At 39.4% G+C, this 27,067-nt stretch overlaps 1 protein-coding gene across 10 annotated transcripts in view; it reads right to left on the bottom strand.

Annotated features, from left to right (window-relative positions):
* The window catches only part of PTPRM (protein tyrosine phosphatase receptor type M), an 858,282-nt gene that overhangs the window by 619,284 nt on the left and 211,931 nt on the right, over positions 1-27,067 (bottom strand). For all 10 annotated transcript variants that reach the window (XM_017543961.2, XM_017543962.2, XM_017543951.2 and 7 more), the window contains exon 2: positions 26,022-26,144. In XM_017543961.2, coding sequence (XP_017399450.1) covers positions 26,022-26,144 — 123 coding nt within the window. The remainder of the gene's footprint in view (positions 1-26,021; positions 26,145-27,067) is intronic.

The following is a 27,067-nucleotide window of genomic DNA, read 5'->3' as shown; positions in this document are numbered from 1 at the left end:
TGTGTACCTATGCAACAATTTTGCATGTTCTTCACATGTACCCCAAAACTAAAATACAATAAAATAAATAAATGGAAAAAAAAAGAAGTTTCAGACTAAAATAGATGTTTTCATCTTAAACATATCTCAGAAAAGGCATTGCGTTCCCCATTATGACAACATGAAAGGACTATTTAATAGGTTTTTAATCTAGTGTTTCTTTTAATTCAATCATTTGCCAGATTCATGATTATGGAATAAATCACACATTTAGAGGTTCTCTTTTTTTTTTTTTTCTGTTTCAAAAGAACGGGTAACACAAACACTGAAATCACTCTGCCACATAATGAGCTTTGAAATATCTAGTCCAATTCCCTTATTTTACTGGTTGGTTGAGTTGTCTTCCCTTTCCTGGGAATTATAAATGGAGTTCATCTATACATTTTTTAAAAATTTTAAAACTTCAAACAGTGATTTTGCTATGACTGCACTTGCAATATTTTCATTTTCAAGACTGAGCAATGGATTTCTGTCTAAATTAATTAATTAAAATAATATTAATATACTTTGCCTGAATTTTCAACATACCATGAAATCTTACACTAATTTTTTTAGTGCAAATTCAGGAAACAAATAAAACTTTCTTATTTAAGTAAATGTTCACACAAATCACAAAATAAGGACCTCCAGAAAAATAATAAAGAAAAAGATCATAGAGAAAACTCAAACTATTCACCTTAATCTGTCATTCTAAACACCTTGGTTATTTCCTAGACACTGTGTATGGTTCCATATTTTTGTAGAATGCAATAATACAATATAGTTTTGTAATCTGCCTCCCCCTTAGTTAATATTTAAAGCGCTTTAAATGTCAATAAATGTATATTTCTAGATCCTCTTTAAAGGTTTGTGTATTTTAACATGAAGACCCACTGTGCAAAATTTAACTAATCCCAGATGGCTGGACATGTATATTTATATATTGTATCTATCAATTACATAGTAACAATTTTTAAAATACCATAATCCTAAAGATAGAGAACACATTAAATTGTCTAAAGAGTAGTTTATATTTTGTTTCAAAAGTAATATTATGCATTTCTATGACATATACAGAATAGGCAAATCAAGAGAGACAGAAAACAGCTAAGTGGCTGCTGGGAGCTGGGGAAGGGGAGAGAAAGGGAAGTGACTGCTTAATGGGCATAGCGTTTTCCATTCAGAGGGATGAAAACTGTTCTAGAACTAGATAGTGGTAATGGTTGTACAACACTTTAGCACAATAAAAAATTAACATTAGAACTGAAATACAAGCAAAAAATTTCTAAAAATAAAGATATTGCCAATACACTATGGTTCACCAATATTCCTCCAGTTCTACAAATCAAAACCCAAAACGGGTACTTGAGATACTCATTTTGAATTAAATTGTTATCTTGTCCAGTAGGTGCTTTCAATAAACTTATTGGAGACTGGCAAATAAAAAGTAGATACACAAATTCAATATTAAACATCTTGAGTTTGAAATATCTGACTAGTAGGCTACTAAGAACACAAGTGTGATTGCAGAGAAAGCTACTGGTGGTAAAAGAACAATGAAGAATATTCACAAAATATTACATTATTTAATAAATTCTTACTAATATCAAACATCAAGATTATTATGAGAAAATGGCACAAAAACATTTTTTTTTTTTTTTTGAGATGGAGTCTCAATCTGTCGCCAGGCTTAAAGTGAAATGGTGCAATCTTGGCTCATTGCAATCTCCACCTCCCAGGTTCAAGTAATTCTCCTGCCTCAGCCTCCTGAGTAACTGGGACTACAGGTGCCCACCACCATGCCCCACTAATTTTTGTATTTTTAGTATAGATGGGGTTTCGCCACTTCAGCCAGGATGGTCTCGATCTCTTAACCTCATGATCTGCCTGCCTCAGCCTCCCAGAATGCTGGGATTACAGGCGTGAATCTCGGCTCACTGCAACCTCTGCCTCCTAGATTCAAGCGATTCTCCTGCCTCACCCTCCAAGTAGCTGGGATTACAGGCATACACCGCCATGCCTGGCTACTTTTTGTATTTTTAGTAGAGACAGGGTTTCGTCATGTTTCCCAGGCTGGTCTTGAACTCCTGAGCTCAGGTGATCCACCCACCTCACCCTCCCAAAGTACTGGGATTACAGGCATGAGCCACTGCACCCTGCCAAAAACTTAACCTTTAAAATGCATATTGATTGATTGGGTTTGGAGAAGCACCTTCTATTACACTGAAAAAACTGATAAATATGTTTCTGAATCCTAATTCATTTACTATGGGAAACTGGGAGAGACATTGAGGTGATTTTTTAAGATGTTTTGTTTCTAATTGTGATGAAATACACATAACATTTACCATCGTAACCATTTTTAATGGTACGGTTCAATCACGTTAAGTATATTTACATTGTCGTGCTACCAATCTCCATGAGGGTTTTTTTGTCTTTTTGTTTTTTTCCTTTTTGTGGAAAACAGTGTCTCACCATATTGCCCAGGCAGGTCTCGAACTCCTGGGCTCAAGCTATCCTCCCGCCTCTGCCTCCCTAAGAGCTGGGATTGCAGGGGTGAGCCAACAATCCTCTTGGGTATTTTATTTACCCTTTCTTATTCAAATAGCATATCACAAGCTCACTCATCTCTGTCACTAAAGTAGGACACCTCTAACCCTAGGTTACCTACAATCAGCAGACCACAAGACCTAATTCATGAATCTAATTAGAGAGTCCCAACTTGAATGGGAGAGTCCTCCCCTGCTTCAATGAAAATAGCACAAGGGCATCTGAAGTCAAGGCAGATATCAAGGTTAAAAGTCAAACCCCAGTGGCTATGGGGGATTCTGTAGCTGGAAGGAGTGGCCACCAAGTGCTGGCAGCAGCAGCGCTGCAGACCCTAAATTTGAGATGAGCAGCTCTCAAGACTGTGGCTAAAGAACACACTAGATTGCCCAGAACATTGCAGGTGTCATCCAGCCTCTCAAGATTCTAGGATTTCAGTGTCTCAGGGATTCTGCTGATGCTGCCATTCTCCTGGGTGGTACTTTCCCAGATTTGAAGGTCAGAGGAAGTGAGATTATGCTCACTTGAGTACTTTCAGACAACAGCCTAAAAGCCCACATGAGTTCATATCCATCTAACTAGCTGGTAAGCCATGGTGGACTATCTAGATGATTTGCACAATTATCACTTCAACACTGTCATCTTCAACTGCAATGTTAAAGATCAGTGAAACGTTAAACAAACAAACTGAAGAGTCAAAGATGAGGCTCCTCTGAGTGGAGGAACACCCTAATCTTAAGGAGAGGAGAGGCTGGCATTAGATGAAGGCACATTAAATGCAACAGAAAAATAAACACAGCACCATATTAATCTCCATACAAAGCAGCAAGAGCACAGAGGACAAACAGCAAATGTCTGACGGACTTCAGGACAGGACGGGAGGCTTCACAGACCGGTGTTATGAGCAGTGACAGCAGGAAGCCAGGCGAGGCCAAGCACCTGCAAGTGCTTCAGGACAGCAGAGCAAGGTCGGGAGGGATGAGGCCATGTGCACTGATTAAAGCCCAGCCGCAGACACTCGACTCAAGTAGGCGTTTCATCTTCATTTTAGGGAACCTAGAAACCCAGTGCTCAGGGTGAAAAAGGACAGGTAGATTAGTGGAGCTGAGTCTGTTGTGGACACGTGGCATCATGAAGCACTGACCTCTATCTGGTGACCCCCAGTGGTGATGCAGCCACTGCATACGTGTCACAGATGTGAACTATAAGAAGAGTCATGATGTTCACAATCATCTTGGTAATAACTGTTTGGTCCCTAAAAGTTACATGTGTGCTATATACATGTATCCAGAGGGAAATAAGAAAATTCCTCTTTAGGCTAGCATGCTCAGGCTCAGTGCACCATGGGACAAGCGTCCCTTGAGATGGTCACCATATGACTGGCTAAATTAAGCCTAAGATTGTGAAGCATTGTGTGATACAGGTGTGGGGTGAATCTGAAACAGTGCTGTGACTGGAGGTTGACAACACCATCCAGAGCTGCTTAGACTCCACTGAGATAAAGAGCCATTGAGCCTCAGAAGACTGTGGCATTTGGCCTGCTCCCCTGTTCCTGGGAATGGCCCACTGTATCGGGGACACCCTCTTGGGTGACACTGCTGGTACCTTGCTCAGATCTGCTGTGGAGTGAGGTGAGCTCTCACTATGCTCTCCCAGGATGAACTGGCTCCAGCAAAGGCAGGGTAAGAAGTATACCCACACCCTCCTGCCTACCCTTTTTGAGCCATGTGGTCTAAGTCTGCACAGTAATGCAAGTGATTTTTGTTTAATCTTAAAAGTTACGCATGTGTGTGTTTCTTTTCCTCAAAATTCAAAGTTAAGGGATCTGTACTACGATCTGCAGCCCAGCCTGTGACTTGTGTGAGCATAAGGAGCATCTGCCATTCACAAGCACTGGTCTCTGCAGGTTCAGCCAATCACCAGGGAACATCCATTAAGGTGTATTTAAATCATCTACTTGTTACTAATCACATCTGTTAAATCTACCATCTTTGTTATTGCTGTGTGGTGTTTGAGTCCAAATTCACAAAAATGAATCTTGTTTCAAAAGTGGTTTATCCCTAGCACTTTGGGAGGCCAGGGCAGGAAGATCACTTGAGCCCAAGAGTTTGAGTCCAATCTGGGCAAAATAGTGAGACTCTGTCTCTACAAAAAATTTAAAAATTAGCTGGGTGTAGTGGTGCATGCCTGCAGACCTAGCTATTTGGGAGGCTGGAACAGGAGGCCAGGAGTTCAAGATCACAGTGAGCTATAATCTTGCCATTGTATTTCAGCCTGGGTGACAGAACAAGACCCTGTTTCTCTTAAAAAAAATAATAAGAAGAAGAAAGAAAAAAGAAAAGAAAAAATAGTGACAAAAATAGTGATAATATCTTGGCAACAAAACTTTGTGTGATACAAATATACAATATAAATTAGTATGTGTTCATTCAAAAATATCTCAAAGAGTAATGGTTTCATAGATTTTGCCAAAACAGAGAAAGTACAAATAGAAATGCAAATGATGAATAGCTGAAGGTCAGAGGTATCTTGACCTGCAATGCATCTACCACAACTTTTCTGTAAACCAACTATCTACACACTCTCACAAACAATGACATGACGAAAATTTTATAAGTCTCAAAGTGGCTTCTCTGGGTACTACAATATGGATCCCCACCCCCCTGCCTCCCCAGAACAAGCACATTAATTTCTTCTATAAACCTAAGAATGTCATTAGGAAAGAAAGAGAAGAACCCTGAGTTACAGCAGCACCATTCAAAATTGTTCTCCTCAGAGGTTTAAAAAACAGAAATATAAATGATACTTTGAGATGCTCCTGAAAACAGCTGCAAGGCTGATGAACCAGGCTATGGTCAGAGAGGAAGTAGAAGAGCTTACTGACAGAATTCCTACATCAAAAGACATCGCTGGCCATCAGTCTAATCCCAAAATACAATGGCAAAAGAAAATCACAGGCACTCGATGGACAACAATGACAATCCACAATATCAGCCAGCAGCCAAACCCCTGAGTGCGCCCGTGAATCAGCTCTTACTACATCTGGTGATTACAGGGAAAAGTTGCTCTACAACTTTGTTCTTTTGACAAGAGAAGAGCATGTTTCAAATACATGTGGGCCTTGCTTTTGTAAGAAGGATGCAGACTGGGAATAGTCTTCTGAGGTTGGTGTTACTGGGGGCACTGGCCAGGTTTCCGTGGAGGGAGCTGACAGCCACACCTGGCTACCACTCCACATCTGACTTATTCCCTGGTTTATTTTGAATGGGAACAGTTGGTGCAGGGCATCGTCGGGTCCAAGAGTCCATTTCAATACTATTGTGAGGTCTCTGGCATATTTAATAAATAAATAAATACATAGATGCCAAGACATAAATTTTAAGTGGTATTACTTTAAATGTTTAACATATTAACACTTCAAACACTAAAAATTATAATGTAATATAGTTATGCTACTCACAATATAACCAAGTACACTAAAAACACGAATTCTTGGTACACTGTGAGGAGTGTGATCGAGCAGGTTTGGCGATATGATGAACATATTCTACTTTCAATCTTGCTCACAACTCTCTATCCCCTATAGTTCATCTTTTTTGGAAGATAATGTAGAAAGTCTAAGGGTGAGACTTGGGCCCTATGGTCCTCTTGTCCTCACCCTCACACCATGCAATACCCAGGTGGAGTTCAACATCATAATGAATTGGGAAAGGTTCCCTTGTCCACCTCGCAGGGCATGTGACAGGGGGAGTGGCTCGCTTCTTCAGTGCCCACTGCTCAAACCTCTAGGTTTGGGAGCATACAAACAGGCAGTCTGAGGGACTCTGACACCACAGCAGTGTCTAGTGGTGAATGTTTACAGCTGAAGCTCCAGTGGGCATGTGTTACAGGTGCTCTTTTAGTTTAGCTGTCCATAGGCAGCTTGTGTAAAGTCAGCTCAATTAGACCACCTGCCTATCACAAAGACAGAGGGATTTCAGTATCCCGGGGTTCTTGCCTTGGTGCACCTGAAGAATCAAATCACACATGGGATTGGAGAATGAGTGCAAGATTTCATTGAGTAGAAGTAGCTCTCAGCAGATGGGGGAGCCAGAAGGGAGATGTTTTCCCTAGGAGCTGGGCTGCTCAGTGGCCCAGGCTCTCCTCTGACCGCCCCAATCCAACTCCTCATCATTCTATAGGCTGATGACGTGCCAGTGTTTGACGGTATTCTCTTCTGCCGGCGTGCTCCCCTCAACATCCTCTCAACATCCAGCCACTTGTGTCTTCTTCCACTAACATGTTCCTCTCAATGTCCAGCTGACTGTGTGTCTGCCTGCAAGGGTCTTGGGGTTTTCATAGGCACAGGATGGGGACATGGTGGGCCAAGGCTGTCTTGGGAAATGCAACATTTGGGCTCAAAGGCAGGAGTGCCTGTCATCACCTAGGTCCCTGATCACAGGCTGGAGGTGGAGCCTCGTCAGTGACCACACCCTTCCCTTCCCAGCACTTCCCTTCCATGTCAAAAACCCTCCCAATCTTGATCCACTGTTGAATAAGTAAGAATGGGGAAAATAACCAAGTTTTAGCCAAATTTCCAAATAACCACATTTCAAGCACACTGTGTAAGTTGGAGGAGAACTGCTTTGCTACAGTGGAACAATGTCATTTAGAAGGAAGGTGAGTGAAAACAATTTAAGAGAAAACATAAGAGAAAGTACTCCTAATTGTGAGATACGATATTAAAATATTAACCATAAGAAAAGAAAATGATTAATTGGACTCTGGATCAGAATTTGTCCTAAGCTCTGTACACATTATCTCATTTACTTCTTATAATAACATCATGATGTGACTCATAATCTCCCAATTTTACAGATGAATAAACTGATGCTCAGAGAAGTCAGTAACTTGAACGAGGTCAGGTAGTGAGGAGGTGCTAAAGTCAGGGTGCTCTTAACAACTATGCTAACAGCTACCTTCCTATCGGGCATATGACAGAACATAACTAGAAACCATACCCTAACACTTCAATAAAATGTACAAGACAAATGCCATCAAACTGTGTTCTAGGAATCTATTTATTATCTCCAAGTTGAAATATCCAAATTTCCAGCATTCAGTTGTGGGACATTCCTGGATTTGGCCCTTGCAGAGTCTATAGAAAGAAATCTCAAGAGCCATGTATGCAGACAACTTGTAATAAAATTTAAAGAAAATTTTATTAATATTTGTGAGGCCGAGGTGGGTAAATCACTTCAGCTCAAGAGTTTGAGAACAACATAGGCAACACGGAAAGACCCCATCTCTACAAAAAACAAAAAAATTAGCCAGGTGTAGTGTTGTGTGCCTATAGTCTCAGCTACTTGGGAAGCCGAGGTGGGAGGATCCCCAAAGCTTGGGGAGGTGGAGGCTGCAGTGTGCCAAAATCATACCACTTCACTCCAGCCAGGGTGACAGATTGAGACCTTGTCTCAAAACAAAAAGCAAAAAAAAAAAAAAAAACACTTTTACTTTTGTTAATTTAAAATATAATTTTTCAAAACTTATTTTAAAATTTGTGATTGACCTTTCAAAAATTTATTATATGTCAGTCATATAATCAATGGATAGCAAAACTCTGAGAAATACAAGCCCAAATAACAAGGGGTATGAGCCCCGGAAAGTTAAGCAGATGTTTTCAGAGGAATGATAGACAGGAGAAGCCAGGCAAAACCACCCAGCACTGAATAAAACAAAACATAAGGGAAGAGATCAGAAGAGTCACAGGCTCTTCATGCACCTTGTGAGGTTTTCCTCTATGGAAAGAGAAGCCAGAATAGTCTTTACATGCTTCTAAAATAAATCACATCTGCCCAGCACAAATGAAAATTGAATTAAATGTAGCACACAGACAACTATGAAGAATAATCTACAAAAATTATGATGATGTCATCTCTAAGTACCTACTGGTACCAACAGCTTTAAATTATGGGTTAGCATTTTGGTTTATTCAGAAGCTCCTTCAGATGTATTAAAAATCTGTTTCCTTTTAGTATTGATTTTTTGATAAATATATTATCCAGAGAGGTAATATGCAGTGATTTCCCTGGAAAAGCTGACATTTATTCAATGATATTTGCTTTACTGAATTAAGTAGCAATATATGCTCATATATCTTTGCTCTACCTGGGAAATTATCTTATCAGAGTTAATGTAAGAGAATATTTTATGGAAATATTAGGGTATGGTTTAATAATATAAAGCTCAGGAAAATACCAGCTCCCTTAAAAAGCATGCCTTCTATCACAGTTTGTTTTTTATTAATTCATTTGTTTGGTGAGTTATTTTGTATATGTATTTATTTTTTTTAACCAACTTTCATTTCTAATTATTAAGAGTTAGCAACCACTCCCATGAGCTACCTCAGGAGGTTACCTTCCTTTTCTTTTTTTTTTTTTTTTTTTTTTTTTTTTTTTTAATGAGACAGAGTCTCACTCTGTCACCAGGGCTGGAGTACAGTGGCACAATTTCAGCTCACTGCAACCTCCACCTCCCCACCTCCTAGGTTCAAGAGACTCTCCTCCCTCAGCCTCCCAAGTAGCTGGGATTACAGACACCTGCCAATGCACCCAGCTAATTTTTAGTATTTTTAGTAGAGATGGGGTATCATCATGTTGGCCAGCCTGGTCTCAAGCTCCTGACCTCGTGATTTGCCCGCCTCAGCATCCCAAAGTGCTGGGATTACAGGTGCGAGTCACCTTGACAGGCCCTTCCTTTTCTTTTTAATTTACTAGAGGAAAGTTCATCAGCTTAGAAAGCATTGGACTGAAGAATATAAAAACCAATCATTTTTCCCAGGTGATGAGTAGAAATAGCAATAAAAGCAAGAAATGCAACAAATGGCATGACTTTCTAAAGGGCTTCACACCAATTAATATTCTTGAAAGGTTTTATTGCATTTGTCAAAGATAAGTCTTATCGAGATCTCTTTAACACTGCTAAACTAGATATAAGTGAATCAGGGAGGAAAGAAAAATAATCACTTAAATCAGAAGACCCCTTCAAAATAAGACTGTTAATAATCCCCCTCTCTTTGTGTCAGTGAGTATGCTGAGCCACAAGCCGTAGAGGAGAGCCTCTCTACCCGCTATGCAGACCCTCAGAAATCTGTGACCAAACTTTACCCTGTTGGCTGAAAAAGGATCTGACCTCTGGGATTTACTCTGAATCCAAACATGGGCAGGAAGTTGCCTGTGAAAGGCTCACATGGGATTTAAACCTGCTTCCCTGGAGCTCAGAGGATTCTCTGTCCTGTGCTTTGCTGTAAATGTCTCTAAAGAAAATATTGTTCTTATCTACTGGGGAAGGTCAGTAGTGATAATGACCTTATGAGACTCAAGAGTAAATAAGAACTCCTAACGAGGCCAAAAAGAGGAGGAAAAGAAGTGCAAAAGAGCATATTCATTAGCTCATTTGCAAAACCTGACATTGCATCTTAACTAGAAGTCAAGCAAAGTCACCTGGGGCAGGAGCAGAGGCCCTGGTGAAGGAGCAAAGAATTTCACGTCTCCATCTGCTGGGGGATTTAAGGAATTACCCAAATTTGAAAGTGTGACATGGCCTAATGCTTATCAACAATATCATTAAAGATAAATTAAATGAAAAAAGAAACTACTACCTCATTTCAGGGGTGAGAAAATGTGAATGCTCATACTACACACAACTATAGACTTTTATTACTTAAAGGCTGCAATGAAATAACACACCATTTCTCTTTTCAGTGCCAGGGTAACCATATATGAACAAAATATAGGCATTTTATGAAAATAAGCTGTTTCTCAGTGAAGGCAACCCTTCCTTGAACAAGCACAATTATACTTGAGAAGGAAGAATGATACATCTTCAGATTCCTAAAGATGCCAGCCAGAGCTAATGGGCTGATAGTGACTTCTGACTGTCTTGATTACATCTATCAAACCTTAGCGTTCTGAACCTGCTAGGGACTCTAGATAACAGGCCCTTTCTAAAGTGAGTTCCAGGCTTCAAAAACCACCATAATGAGTAACCAATTAGTAGAGGAAATGAATCTTTAGCAGCTCTATGCCACTTCACGAATTTAATTGTTTTTTCTTCCATTCAGTGCATTATTCTAATACTGGATTTTTCTGTCAAGTAAAGCATTGGTCAACTATGCTAGCTTCAGAAATCTGTGACCTCAGAAACCTTGCACATAGATCCTCCAAGACATCATCATTAATTATTATTATCATCATCATCACCATCATCATTTAAAGATTGGGTCTCACTCCATCACCATGGCTGGAGTGCAGTGACCCAATCATGGCTCACTGCAGCCTCAACCTCCCTAGCTCAAGAAATCCTCCTGCCTCAGCCTCCCAAGTATCTGGGACTACAAACATGTGCCACCATGTCCAGCTAATGTTTTATTTTTATTTTTGTAGAGGCAGGGTCTTGCTATGTTGTCCAGACAGGTATTAAACTTCTGGGCTCAAGCAATCCTCCCACCTTGGTTTCCCAAAATTCTGAGATCACAAGTATGAGCCACTACACCCAGCCCAAGATATTCTTTATCTGGTAGGATACAAAAACAGAGCCATTCCACAGTATATACTTCATAAGTATTCACTGGGGAAAAAAAAAAGGAGAACCAAAAAGCTAGAGAGGTCTCCTTCCCTCAGCTTAAATATTAACTATAATAGCTGGACAAATCTATAAAGATCATAAGATTCCCTTGGTAACCCTTCCCATGGCTATATTACTTAAAAGCTCAGAAAATGTTTATCTATGATGCCTTTCAAATATTAGCAAATTCTATTTAGAAATCATATCTTAGGAAATAAATATGTTGCCTTACATAATCAGGCTATTGATAGGTAAATTCACCTGTGGGATTTGCTATCCATGCACAAATAATTTCCATTAAGCAGAATTTTCAACTCTTTCAAAACATGTTTAGCCACCTTTACATCATTTTGTCACGATACACTTCATAAAAGGGGTTGGAATTATTTCATCATTACAATATATATGACAGTTTCACCATTAAAATGCCCAGAAGCAGTACCACTGAAGGAACCTAGATCGGCTCACTCATATATAAATATGTTTAAATATTTCACTTTCTCCAACCCTCTACCATCCAGAAAGCTTACACCCAATTCCAGGTATATGAATACTGCTCATACTTTCATATTTTTCCAGAGTAAAATATTTCATAATCTCAACCTTCATAGAATATTTAGTTATGTGACTTCATACAATGTAATGTTATGTGCATTATTTCATTTGATACTCTAGTAAAATAGGTATTTATTAGCATAAAGAGGGACTACTTCTCAATAACAGGAATGCATTATTTATATTGCATTTATTCAAAAAAAAAAGAAAATCATAACACTCAGGGATATTCTTTTGCAATGCTTCCACATCTTTTTCCCTTCTTTCTTTTCCTCCTGAATTTATCTTAGGCTTTAACTGTAAATTATCAAAGTAGGCTCATCACTTAGCATGGCCTAGGTCAGTTGATTTCAAAGTATCTTCCAGAGATCCCTGAAATCCCCAAGACTCTTTCAGGGAGGCCACAAGGTCAAAACTATTTTCATGATCATAAAAATACATTATTTGACTTTATTATTCTCAGTTCACTGTCAATTCTCACAGGTGTACACCATTGCTCTGATGCCCAATGGAAGAGATGCTTACGGACTCGTGTTTTCAAACTTCTGTTTTAATTTCTAATTCAGAAAATATCAGTAGATATTACCAACTCGAACAGAAGCTCTGTGGGTTTTTCAAAACATTTTGAGAGTATAAACGGGTCCTAAGGGCAAAGAGTTAGAGAACCATTCAACAACCCCAAAATCTCAGTGGCATAACACAGCACAGTTTATTTCTCAGTCAGGCACACGTCAACTGCAGTCATCTGAGTGTGTGTGAATGTGTGGTAGGCAAGGCAAGGCATTTCTACATCTTCCTCATTCAGGCATCTGGGCTAAAAGCATCTCAATGCTTCCATAGTCACCATGGCAGGAAAAAAGGAAGAGAACAGCTTGACTCTCATCCTGGTTCTAGCAGCTTCTGCCTGAAAGTGGCACATGTCACTTCCACTCACACTCACCGGCCAAAGCACATGGAATAACATCTAAATCAAAGGCGACAAACATGCCCAATCTTCCCATGTCTCTAGAAGGTGAAAGCTGGAAGCAACCATTCAACAATACTAACAACCACAAGGGCTATCTCTTACGACAGTTCATCGCTTCCCAGCATCTTTTCCAGAAGTTATTCATCCTCATGACTCTTCATGGGTCTAACACCAAACACATTTCATGAAACACGTGGAGAGATATTATTTAAATATGACACATGCAAGCTCACTTATTTAAATTGGGGTTTCTCAAAACCATTGAGAACATTATGGTGAATTCTTGCCAAAGCTAGAACATAATGCTATTGTATAAAGTGGGCCCTCAAAAAGTCTTTGTTTGACTGATGTATAAAACCAATTATTTGTAATAATTTGTGCCATCAACAAATGTTCAATACCTTTTTATAAGAGCAAGATTCAGATCAATTCAAATAAATTAACATTTCTGCCTGAACTGACTCATCCTGCCCAAGTAACAAATTCACATGTCAGTGGTGGGTTGACCCAACGACCTATCTGCTAAAAAATACAAACTGTATCATTTTGTTTTCCAAATAACAAGCATTGATTGCAGTGTTAGAACGGTCACTTGTCATCAGTTCAGTGGTTGACCTACTGGCAAATTGCAGCCTGTCACTCCACAGTAAGCCAGGACAATCGGCAGGAGCTAAGGGATGTTTTGTTTATAGAGTACAATTAGGGAGGTGATACCATTTTCACAAGGTGTGTAATAGGACGCATCTTCAATTCAACAGAGAAAAAAGACATGTCATGAGAAGGCATACAATGGTTTTCGTAATTTCCAAAGATGACTACCAGAAACCTCATTTATTTATACTTACTTTGAAAAGCAGTGGATCAAACCCAGTCTGCGCTTCCAAGTTTTATGCCAGAATTTCAGTATTTTACATTTTCAGTGGATAACAGAATAAATACAAAATATATCTCTTTCAAGAAAAGATACAAAACAAGGAAATATACAATTAAGAAACAACCCTATATTAGAGGACCCAAAGTATACAAGTAAGGACTGGTCACTTGAAAAATAAATTTTCAGCGACACCTTCTATAAAAGTGCCACTCTATTAATATGCTACCCCACATATCCAATTAGACACTTTCTACTGCTGCATAATCAGTTGTTTCAATTTGTCTGCCTACCAGATAGAGCACTACGATTGTCCAGCAGACAATTAATTAAATAGCTATATTTATTTCTCTTTTGACCACTTAAGCTTTTAAATATCACTTTAAGATATAATTCATTACAATCTCCTAGAATAAAATACCAGTTAACTATGCATTAAAGGCAACTTATTTAAAATAATGATCTCTATAATCATCTAGTGGAGTTTGCCAATAAATTCTGTGTAATTTTTTTCTGTGTTCAGTCCCATATTATGGCTAGGATACAAATGAATGCAAGCATGTATCCAAAAATAAAATTTAATAATTCCTTATGTATTTTTCCACAAAGTTAACCACCAAAATATCTACCAATAGGATAAGAAACTTTATATTTGAGACACTCACTGAGGCATAAAACCACAGTGAGAAGCATTTGTCCTATTTTAGAAAGTCCTAAAATTATATCCTTTAAGTTAGTGCCTCCAAATCGGTGTTATGTAGGTCCATCAGCTCTACTGAACCTCTCCAATAATGACCAATGATCATCACGACGTGCTCAGAAAGTGAAGACGTGGGTCAACCTGGGCTCTGTAAATAAATATTTTCAATGCAATTTGACAGAATAGCATTTTGCCTAAAACATACTAGTGGGAAAATATTGTGTTGGCGTGACACGAAATCAGTGTACCTCAATTAATGTCTCTTGTTGCCCCACATTTATACTGCAAATTTTGCTTAGCTTCAAAAGTATAGAAAAATTAAGTAATAAATACACACTTCCCTTAGACACAACACTTATTAACATCTTACCAGATTTGCACACATGCTCTCTCTCTCTAAACACATACACACTTACTTTCTGTAAACACATCCTAACACGTATCTTTTAACACTTTAGCATGAATCTCCTGAGAACAAGGGTATTCTCCTACATATTCATATGCTTTTTGGTACTCACTTAGCTAACCAAATTTTCTTATTACATCTTTTCTGGATACACTCTTATCAGAAATTCTGAATTTTCCTCTACACATAATCAGTTAAATATTTTCTTTTCTTCTCCCTTTGCCAGAAATCAACACTCAAATCAGCCTATTCCTTCATGTCCTTCACCAGCTCACCGCCTTGTCTGGACCTCTTCCTCTTCCCATTCCATGTACTTGGCAGTCCCCAGAACTACATGCAGATTCCCAGGCAGCCTTGTGAACATCTGTGCTCCCTTCCCACCCCTCACTGCCTTTACACAGGATGTCCTTCTGTCTGGTGTTTCCACCTGTTCCAGCATCATTACTCACCTTCTCTTGCCGCTCTTGGGTGCCACCACCTCCTGGAAGCCTTCCCTTGCCCTCACCTCACTGGCCTCCCCATCTGGGTAGCAGCCTCCTTGGGCTCAGAGCAGCCAAATGGAGCTTCCCCCAGAGCATTCACTGCAACACCACTTCTACACTGCCTGGAAGACTACAGGCTGATGTCTCACTGCATCCTTGTACCCAGAATGGCAACTTGCACACAGCAATGCTCAGAAAGCAGTGTCAATGTCAAAATAACAATGTAGCGACAAATCTCTAAATTTAATGTTTTATTCAGGAGAAAAGAACTGCAGTTTGGGAATACATGCAGACCAGGTGGTCTTGGTACATCTGAATAATACAGAAGGTTAGAAGTTGTATAAAAAGCTGAAACATGGCCAGGCGCAGTCACTCACTTTGGGAGGCCGAGGTGGGCAGATTGTGAGGTCAGGAGATGGAGACCATTCTGGCTAACATGCACACCTGTAGTCCCAGCTACTAAGGAGGCTGAGGCAGGAGAATTGCTTGAACCAGGGAGGCAGAGGTTGCAGTGAGCCGAAATAGAGCCACTGCACTCCAGCCTGGGTGACAGAGCAAGACTCTGTCTCAAAAAAATAAAAATAAAAGGCTGAAACATGGTTTTGAAAGAAAGTTCATTGGTACTAGAAAAGTTTGGGGAAGCTGGTAAACTCTGATTGGTGAGTGATGATGGTGGGTAAAGTAGTGGGATAAAAGGAGTTTTAGGAGTCACAGCAGGTATTTCAGGAACTATTAGATAAAACTGGTTCCAGGTCACAGCAGGCAGCTTCAGCAGCTGGGCTGGCAGAGAATGACATACTTGGAGCAATGGGTGTTGTCCAGGGTGCTTTTCCCCGGCCTTTTGACTCTGTTTTAGTTAGGTATAACAAGAATGACCCAATTGTAGGATCACCTTTCACAGTGAGAAGGAATTTCTATTTGTTCCTGGTCTTAAGGTGAAAAGGACAATCTGGGCCTAACAATTGTTTATTTCAATGTATTTGGCTCTTTGACTTCCTGAACTATGGAAAGTCTGTAAGGCCACTTTTTTATGGAGGATCCTATAATGATGTGGTCTGATAGAGGCAGAAAGAGAATACAGAGAAGCAATGCCCTAGGCCACACAGAACTTCCAAGGCCTTCCCAATCCTGGTATCAATGTGAGGGATCTTCTAATATCACCATCCACTGGCCAGTGGGCTGAGCCAGATAGCATAGTGATGGCCCACTCCAAACCCCTGTGACTCCACAGATCTACCCCAGGTAAAGAGAGGCCACTCAGCTGGGCACAGTGGATTCCACCTGTAATTCCAGTGCTTTGGGAGGCCAAGGCAGAAGGATTGCTTGAGCCCAGGAGTTCAAGATCAGCCTGAGCAAGATAGCAAGACCTGTCTCTAGACACATACACATAAAAAAAAATTAAAAATTAGCCAGGCATGGTGGCACATGCCTGTAGTCCCAGGAACTCCAGAGGCCCAAGCAGGAGGATCGCTTGAACCTAGGAGTTTGAGGCTGCAGTGAGCTATGATCATGCCACTGCATTCCAACATAGCAACACAGCAAGACTGCATTCCCAAAAATAAATAAATATAATAATAATAAAAAGAGAGGCTACTGTTCTGCTACCCAGATCCCAAGCAGCAAGTCTTCCTCAGGCCTTGGACTTTCTGGTCTTTAGAGAAAATGTTTTCAAAAATCAGCCCCATCTCTACCCACTAACCCCTCTGACTCTGGGACTAAGGAAATGTCCATGAGCATTACATCAAAACCCACTGACCTTTTCTTGACTCATATTGCCAAGACGGGCTCCTCTGTCCCGGTAAATTGGCCCTGCCCCGCATGAGTCCTTCGCACTATGGAGCCTGGCAGGTGGAACACACAGGCCGTGAGAGTTGAGTGAATCCTCGGTGGATATTTTCAGGAAAGGTAGCATAACCTTCCCATTGCTGATCGCCCTTAGTCCTCACCTCACCCACCTCTCACCCCTTCCACCACCAGATGCTAACTAAAAGACGTGCAACATCTGTCATGATCAGCCTATTTATCCTATTACTTGGCTTCACATAACTCTTATGATGTCATCTTGTACAATTTTACGGGAAATTTAAGCAGGAAATAAAACTATTAAAACACGTATTTATAAACACGGGCTAATTTGTATACTTTTTAGCAAATATTTAAAACACAGCCAGCCACTCTTCTTATTTCTTGTAAGCTTCCAATTTGCCAAGACAGGAATTTGGAACGAATTTAAAGGAAAACATTTGTTGAATGTTAAATATAAACTACTGAAGTAAGTGGTCATACATAATATAGTGGCTGACATTGGCCCCCTTGAAATAGTGTGATATTAAAAATCAAAACATTTTCTAAAGAATGACTGCTTTAATCTCTGAAAGTCTTTGTATAGAAAAACTGAATCACTGAAAACATTATGCTGCATGAAATAAGCCAGACACAAAAGGACAGCACTGTGTGATTCCACTTACATAAGCAACCTAGAGTGGCCAAATTCAGAGACAGAAAATGGAACAGTGGTTGCCAGGGCTGGGGGAAGAGGAAGGAGGAGTTAGTATTTAATGAATACAGAGTTTCAGTTGGGGGAAGACATAGAAGTTCTGGAGAAGAATGATGGTGAAGGTCGTACCATGTGAATGCATTTATAATGCACTGTACTGTACACTTAATGGTTCAAATAGTAAATTTGATGCTGCGAACATTCTGCTACATTTTTTAAAAGGAGGAAACACCAAATCAGATGTGTAATTCAACTAAAATTCTTTCTTCCTTCCTTCCTTCCTTCCTTCCTTCCTTCCTTCCTAATTAACATGAAACGGATCCTCGCCTTTGGTTCCATCACCCAGCATCTCCCTCACGGGAAGAGCCCTCCCTAACACACCCATTACAACCCACAAGGGCCACTAATGGGGCACATGGTGTCCACGCATGTGGAGATGAGGCGACACAGAGCCTGTGGCATTTCACTAAGTGCCCCCCATCGGTCACTGACCTGAAATGGTTTGTTTTTTCATAATCATCTAAAGGTATTTTTTTTTAATTTTGTAATGTCAAAACTGCTGAAAGACTACAACTACAGTCCAATTTCTTTTGTTTTGTCTCATCATTCACCATATAACAGCTGACTGGAAACTCATTCTAAGCCTCACCAAGGTGGTCTGAGTCAGACCTAAGGATGACAAATGGTCACTAGTGATTATATTACAGCTAGATGTCAGGCGGGAGCCTCAGCGTGGACACCTGAATGAGATATTCAAGGAAGGAGAGTAACACGGTTTTTGTTTCTATGGTTAACTCACTGGAATTATTCAGATTCAACTAAAAAATTCCAAATTCAATGCCTACCTCCCAAACATTTTAAGTGTTAATTTTTATTATAAAGTTAGACTTGATTATAAAGGAAATGTGTCAGATAGAAGTGATGGGGCAATAACCCAAAATCCTACTGTCCAGATAAAAAATACTGTTAGACAGACACAAACATGGGAACGACAGACAATGGGGACTGCTTGCGGGGGATGGTGGGACGGGGGTGTGGGCTGGAAGGCTACCTATGGGGACTATGCTCACTACCTGGGTGATGGGATCATCTGTATACCAAGCCTCAGCAGCACGAAATTTACCCATTTAACAAACCTGCACATGTACCCCCTGCACCTATAATAAAAGGAGAAGGGGGAAAAATCAGTGTATTTTATTGTATGCAAATTCAATATTAATTTTTTACAAATTAAAAACAATCTCGGATCTTAAAAAATAGGCACTGCTGCATATAAATATATGAAAATTTCAATTGGGATATTAATAGGGTTTTGAAACAAATATACTGATTGAATTTTTTTAAATATTGTTAGTATTTTAATACTAAAAAAAATTGGTGAAGATTTATATCTTCTATTTCTTACCTGCTATCATTCAGAAGAGAAAATAAGAATTTAGCATAAGCTGCCCAATTTCACTGAGTCAAAAGTAAGCTAAGAGATGAATTCATACCAAATTGCCTCTAAGTTATTTAGTAATACTAATAAAGGGAATAAATCTGTTGAACATTGTGCTGGGCTGGGTTAGAGGCTAAGCTCCTGGTGTGTATTATTGGGTCTCACCAGGTCAATGACACTTTGGAGCAGGTTTTAAACGTCTTCCCATGGCTTTCAGCATCCTATGTGGTCTGACTCCCACCCCTTCCTCCACCAAAGCACACCCATGCCCTTACCTACACTGGATCACTCAGCCTCCACAACCTCTTAACCTTGACAGGATTCAAGTCTTTACTTAAAGATTCATCCTCAGAAAAAGTGTCCCTGCCTGCCATGCCCATTGCTCTCTAAGCCCTTATCCTGATTCCTCTTCAGACTCTTGGCACTTCCCACCCTGACAGTCTATTTTCTCCACTTACCTGTGGACTGCCTGCCTGCTCCATGGGATTAAATCATCAAGAAGCTAGAAACTATTGCCACAGTTCTAGCACCTACAGCCGGTCCCATGGTAGTCATTCCATGAACAGTTATTACTAATTAATATTTTACAGATGAGAGGACTGAAAGTGAGAGCTGCAGAACTTGGTGAAGGTCAACAGCTACACACTGGTAGAACCAGCAGCTGACCTGGGCAGGCATGTAGACCCATGGCCAATAGCCTGCAGGTTCATTTCAAGAAGATCCAAAGGCATGCACCTGAAATGAAAGACTAGCCCCTTCACAGATGCATGTTCTCACGTGAGAAGAATAACACAAGGGTACCCCAAAGAGCAAAAGTGAAGGCTGTCATTCTCCCCTGGATACCTGTATAAATGTTGTCAACTGCTTAGTGTCATTTATATGTTATGTACAGGATTACTTTGTTTTCTAAGGCAGGCTGATCTGAAAATACTATGCTGCCACTTGCCTGAGATTTAGACTTTTTATCTCTTTTTGCTTTCATGTGCTAGGTCTGATGAACTATATTTTGGATTACCTTTTAAATACTTACCAGTAGAAAGTTATTAATAAATGTGGGAAAATGTGGTTTTCTAGCATATAATTGTAAGCCCAACAAAGAATGATCTTATCAGTCTAAGAATATAAGGTAGGCTAAGAAAAGGATCTTTATTTGTATCACTTGGTGAAAAATCTCAGGCATCTAAAACAATACATAGCACATAGCAGGTGTTTAGTAAACATCTGTGGAATGTTGACTAATTTGAAAGAATGAATAGGATAATTAGACAATTGTCTGAATATTCTACGCCAAAAACATTTCTTACTGGAGACACACTGAAATTTCAGAGGGGAGAAGTCTTTTCAAGCCCACCATCTTCTCTTCATTACTGTGTAAGCACCGAATAAGCCCCGAAGTGTGAATAAATAGGGAAGTCTTCCCTAGCACAAGGAAAATACGCCTGATAAATGCATCCAAAGAGAAAACTTCAATTACTTTGTCTTTCAATCCATCTTCCTTCCCAAATATGAAACTGACTCTAAACAAATACATGTAGTCATTTTTCTATTTTCTGGGTCATCACACAGAGTGCGCACTGCTGCCCCATCCTGGCACTTCCCTCTCTGTCTTTCAAATGGGTACCCATTTGAAAGATTTAATTCTTAGTCACAATATCTCCATGAAAATTAGCAGAAGCAGCAGCATTCCCAATTCTCCATAGGTAAAACTAAGACATGGATTGCTAAATGAGCTTTACGTACTCCCATGCAATACTACCTGGAAAAATACTAAAAGAATTAGGTTTTCCCAACACTGTATCCAGTTTCACTTAATTACAGCCTTTTTAGAGGTAAGAAAACTTAAGGAGACAACATAGAGTATAAATAGATGTCACGAGTATCAAACAACTATGGTTATAAGTTATGTTTACATTTTTAATATTTTAGAAGACTTTTATTATTTATTTTATGAAGCAGGGTTATATTTTTAAGTACATAGACTCTATTAAGTATCAATCGTATAGAACTGGAGCACTGAAGCACAAATATACAAAATACCACATTGTCAAACTAGGTAGGTGTTTTTACATCATAAAATGCTTCTTAATGCTTCTTAATCTATGTAACAATTATAGAATGTGATACAGTATATAAAGTGATAGAATATAACAGTACTAACAAAACATTCCAGGTTACTATTTGGAATTTAATCAAGATTCTTGTGCTCAAAGTAGTAATCCTTATGCTAAAGTTCAAGAAATTTCACCATTGCGGGCCGGGCGCAGTGGTTCACACCTGTAATCTCAGCACTCTGGTAGGCTGAGGCAGGTGGATCACCTGAGGTCAGGAGTTCACGATCAGCCTGGCCAACATGATGAAACCCCATCTCTATGAAAATTACAAAAATTACTTGGGTGTGGTGGTGGGTGCCTGTAGTCCCAGCTACTGTGGAGGCTGAGGTAGGCGAATCCCTTGAACCAGGGCAGGACAGACGTGAGGGAGCGCAGAGGTTGCAGTGATCCCTGACAGCACCATCTCACTCTAGCCTGGGTGAAAAAGTGAAACTCTGCCTCAAAAAAAAAGGGGGGGGAGGAGGTGCCAGGCGTGGTGGCTCACGCCTGTAATCTCAGCACCTTGGGAGGTGGAGGCAGGCAGATCACCTGAGGTCAGGAGTTCGAAAAGAGCATGGCCAACACAGTGAAACACCGTCTCTACTAAAAGTACAAAAATTATCTTGGTGTGGTGGCAGGCGCCTGTAATCCCTTGGGAGGCTTAGGCAGGAGAACCACTTGAGCCCAGGAGGCAGAGGTTACAGTAAGCGGAGATTGTGCCATTGCACTCCAGCCTGGATGACAAAGGGAGACTCTGTCTCAAAAAAAAAAAAAAAAAAGAAAAGAAAAGAAAAGAAATTTCCCCATTGCTACTAGAGAAGATCAACTGATATGAAATGAATCACTTACTGAAAAAAGAGAAACTAGGTTTGGCATAGTTTCACCATCAAGAAAACCATTTATGGATCATAGTTAACAGAAAAGTTTAATTTACTATAACAGAAATGTTCACTTGAAATACAAAAATTTGAATAGCAGTATTTTTTGCCCTAAATATGTATTTCCAGAGCTAACGTCACTGCTTCAGAGTAGTTATCAAGCCAGCCTGCATAATGCTCCAAACTGCATTTTAATTTTTTAAATGTGGTTAAAAATAACCTCACGCATGAGGATATAGGAAAACAAATCTACACACTGAAGCACTAACTGTTAAAAAGACACAGAAAAAGTAAAAAGTGAAAAATTAGAATGAAATGTTAGTCTCTCACTGCCATAACTTTTAAATTCATCTTGATAAATAATTGTTATTATTCTTTTATAAAGATAGGGCCTCCCCATGTTGCTGGACTCAAGCAACCCTCTCACCTCAGCCTCCCAAAGTGCTAGCATGACAGGGATGAGCCACCTCACCTGGCCCTTGGTGAATTATTTACTCATCAGAATGCCATGAATGTGACAAAGATTTAGGTACTAAAAAATAAAGAAAATCACACCACAATGCTTTTCAAATAGCAAATTTAAGAAAACAAAGACAAAATTTCTAATAGTGTCTTTTTTTCTCAACTTCTGAAAGTGAGAGAAAATGTGAAATGTTTGTATATAAGTAATTCTATGAACATAGAAAACAACAACAATATAAACCACGGATCCAAAACAACAATTACATGCTGATGCCAAAATGGTCTAAGATAGGTATCAGCAAAATTTTTCTGTAAAGGGCCAAAGTGTAAATATCTTAGACTTTGTAGACCAAACGGTCTGTGCTGCAACTACTAAACTCTGTCACTTACCTTGAAACCAACCACAGGCACTATTTAAACAAATGAGTGTGGCTGTGTGCCAGTAAAACTTTACTTGTGAACACTGCATTTTGAATTTCACGTCACAAAATTTTATCCTTTTTGCTTTTTTTCAACTATTAAAATATGTAACAACCACTCTTAGCTTACAAGCCACACAAAAACTAGCAGCAAACTGGATCTGACTAGCAGGACAGTTTGCCAACTCATGGTCTAAGGTGTTACAGAACCAACCTATATACATGAGACAAATACACATACACACAAAATAATAAAATCCAGTAATATTTTACATAAAGGTAAAAAATTTGCCCTCAAAAAGCTATGGTTCTATCTGATTTTGCCCACCCATTTACCCTGAAAAATTCATAAGAATCATTTCTGTTTTAGCATGGGAAAGCAAGTCTTGGAGTCTGTTTTTGAAAGGAATAAATCATATTGCACACATTAATGGAAAAGAAGAAGAAAAATAAGGTTAAAAAACCCTCAAACTAAGTAGCATTTAACACTTATGGCTATATATACACACTGGAAACTCAGTTTAAAAATCTAGACTTTAGGACAGTACATGCATGTTTATAAGATGCTGTTTCCTCACTTCTAACAATATTGCTTTGAGAATGTAACTCCCCACTTTGGTCGATGGGTCAGCTGGGCACATCTCCACATTCTTTTATAACAAATTGGGTTTACACTGAGAAAATGCTTTTAGAATACTTTCAGTCTATAGCACACTTAATTGCATATCATTTTAGATTGGTCACTAACCATATTTTTCTAACTTTTTTCCCCAGGTAGATTCTACCTGGGGAAAAAAGTTACAAAAATATGAAAGAATCATTTCTTATAATCCTTCCTCTCCTACAATAATTACCACCAGGTTTAGTATACACTGGGGCTCAAAAACAATTTCTAATTACTAAAGTTTGCTTAATGAGTAGTAAAAAAAGAAATACCAGCATATTATGGCAAAAATATTTAATCTGATGAAGCAACAATCAATCGTTTTCAGAAGTCCCATCTGCAGCCATGCACATAAGCACAGCCGGAGGGGTGGGGGAACTGCCAGTCCTTCCCTTTCCTCACTCAGCTGCTGACACCTAAACCACTCTCAAGTCCAATGAGCTGCAATCTGTTTGGGAGTGAAGGTTGAGCACACCCCTTCTGTAACTATCAGAAATAAGACAGACTTGACAAAAGTGTTACAAGACATAACACTCAGAGATCTTATGCTACAAAGGCCTAATATTAATTATCAAGTATTCTATTAGTCAACAGAAGAATAAATAATAAGAAAACATATAAATGCCTCCACGTCATTCTTCTGAAGTCAGAAGAGCCTTCAAAGGCCATATATGTACAACATCACTTCCCTTTCATTCACCTTTGTTCTTTCAATTACCTGACTGGCTGTGCCAGGATACAACTGGCTTTGATCTTTATTACCATGTTTTTAATGGCCTGTGATAGAAACCTATGCTTTTAATATTTTTAAACTTGACAGCTTAGTCTGAGATGGGCCACTGAAAAAAAGAAAAGGACAAGATGATGACAAGAAATGATTTCTTTGGCCTTATTTATCAAGGGAGGTGAGTTATCTCATGCCAAAAATACAATCAGGAGGGACTAGAAAAGATTCTGAAGTACTTGGGCTTCTTTTTAAAAGTTAATTTTTTCAAGTCAAGTTTTAATCTAAGAACAACAATAATGAAATCAACTACCTAATGTTAAATATTTTAAATTTTTTATCCAATGTTTCGAGAAGTTAATAGAAAAAGCAAGAGTGAGTGCACTCTTCTGGGGAAATCTACCAGGAGTAAAGCTAAGGGCCCTCCCCACTCTCACGGCCTTAGCTCACCCAGCCCTCTGGATGCAGGCTAGATCCTCTTGAGAAGGCAGGGAAGACCGAAAGGCTGTCAGCGGGAGACACCTGTTTGGGAAACGACAGCCCCACAGGAGGAGCACAGCTGTGTCTTCCTCTTCCCCTCTCCCTATCACTGACAAGAACAGAAGCAGGAACTGGAATTTGGAAAAGCAACTAAAGCTGATTTAAGCACACACACATACAAGAGAACAGGAGAGACAGAAAAGAAGAGTGTGAGCTGCAGCTGCAAGGAAATAAAGAAGTTGTAAGAAGTTAAATGTGGGAAGGAGAGGGCAGGAACACAGTGGGCCTCATACTGTCAAAGCTTAGTGAGAAAATTAAACTCTACTTCACGTTTAAAAACTGCCTTTCTAAGATTACTTACTAATGTAGTTATTCCTACACTTAGGAACATTAATGAAAAACTTGGTATTTATTAAAAAGTATAAAAATTGTGTTGTATCTGAAATTTAAATCAGAACAACACATTTCACAGTTTGAATCCTGAATAGAGTAAACCCATCACCGAATCTGCACATCTAAAGTCCTTAAAGCGATGTCCAATGTCATAGCCTGAAAAGGGGTCCACTGCAATAATCAAGCTCTAAGCTGATTAGCATTCACCAGTCACCATCTTCCTACTTTTTGCTCCCAGTAAGAAGTAGAATTCTTTTTGATGTTCAGTGGAACACATCTTACACTCACCAGAAAATCACTAAGCATTTCTTCAGTGCAAAGAATACCCATATTTATATATTGCCATTTTATCTTCAGAACACTTTCAAGATCACTGGGGAGTCCCCCTAGATCTCCCAGGTGCCAAGTAAGCCCCTAAGGCTGAGAAAAGTTGCCACCAAGGTCTCCTATCTCTGATGGATGGAGACTGTTATCTGGATTCCCCAACTACAGTTCTACCCCTTAGACACATTTACCAGAAGAGATCACAATCTTTTTCTCATATCTGCTGCTTGGGAAAAGATCAACTGGGTAATTCCCACTAATCTAGCTAAGGTGTACTTGCAAATAAAAGAAGTATAATTTAAACTTTAAGGGGAGAGAGAGATAAAACTCCTATAACTTGTCCTCTTAATTGTGCCACTCTCACTAACTAATCCTACTTTGACTGCCACATCCAAAGACCAACACCTTCATTCATTTAACCAATATACCATGAACACATACTATGATTAAGACTCTTGTGTTCCTCTTTATTTTAAAACAAAACTTAAAACTAAAAGCAAACCTGATGGCATCCATGGATCAGAAGTTGGTTTGATCAAAGTGTTCACTTGCTCCCAGTTGAAGTCATCATCTTCGGCTTGACTATATCCACATGTGTTATATGGCTCATCAAAGAGGCAGCCACCTAAAATGTAAAAGAATAGAAAGTAATGTAAATACCAACCAGACCTCTGGAATAAGCTATGATGATTGCAGGAAGCGTTAGAATTGATACCAAACTAAATCTGATTAGGTCTTTCCTCTCAGGAGCTGTGCATCCAACACTTACTAAATCCTTGCCAAGTGCTGGTGTGCATTAACCATGCCTCACCCACACCACTGTATTACGCAGCTCTTCAAAAGCAATCTAATGTTGGTAGAAGCCAACTGAAGGCAAGACCTGGCCTGGCGTGGTGGCTCACGCCAGTAATCCCAACACTTTGGGAGGCCAAGGTGGGTGGGTCACCTGAGGTCAGGAGTTCCAGACCAGTCTGGCCAACATGGTGAAAGCCCATCTCTACAAAAATACAAAAATTAGCCGGGCATGATGGCAGGTGCCTGTAAACCCAGCTTCTCAGGAGGCTGAGGTGGAAGAATCGCTTGAACCTGGGAGGCGAAGGTTGCAATGAGCTGAGATCATTCCATTGCACTCCAGCCTAGACGACAGAGTGAGACTTTGTCTCACAAAAAAAAAGAAAGACATAAGCAAATTTAAAATTTGTATTTTCCAGATATATAGGAATTTGAAAAACTGCTCTTGCATTCAAAATGTTAAGGTAACTAACTAAATGTTCAACCTGTTTTCAATGAAGGAAAAATATTTATAATTTGTCCAAAAAATGAAAAAAGAAATGCTTTCACCACAATCCTGGCATAAAAGTGGAGTACAATAGGCAGTATAAGCTATGGACACAGCTTGCAAAATGTTATCCAAAGAATTATTCTAAATCTAACAAAGAAATAGGTTTCATTTAATACTTTGGAAATTTGAGGTCTCAAAATTAAAAGAGATGATAAATTTACTTATAGTCCACACAAGTTTTTTTTTTTTTTTTTTTTTTTTTTTTT

Source organism: Cebus imitator, unplaced genomic scaffold (assembly GCF_001604975.1).
Source record: "Cebus imitator isolate Cc_AM_T3 unplaced genomic scaffold, Cebus_imitator-1.0 Scaffold162, whole genome shotgun sequence".
Lineage (NCBI taxonomy): Eukaryota > Metazoa > Chordata > Mammalia > Primates > Cebidae > Cebus > Cebus imitator.
Note: the sequence above shows the minus strand (reverse complement) of the source record. Positions and strands in the feature narration are given on the sequence as shown.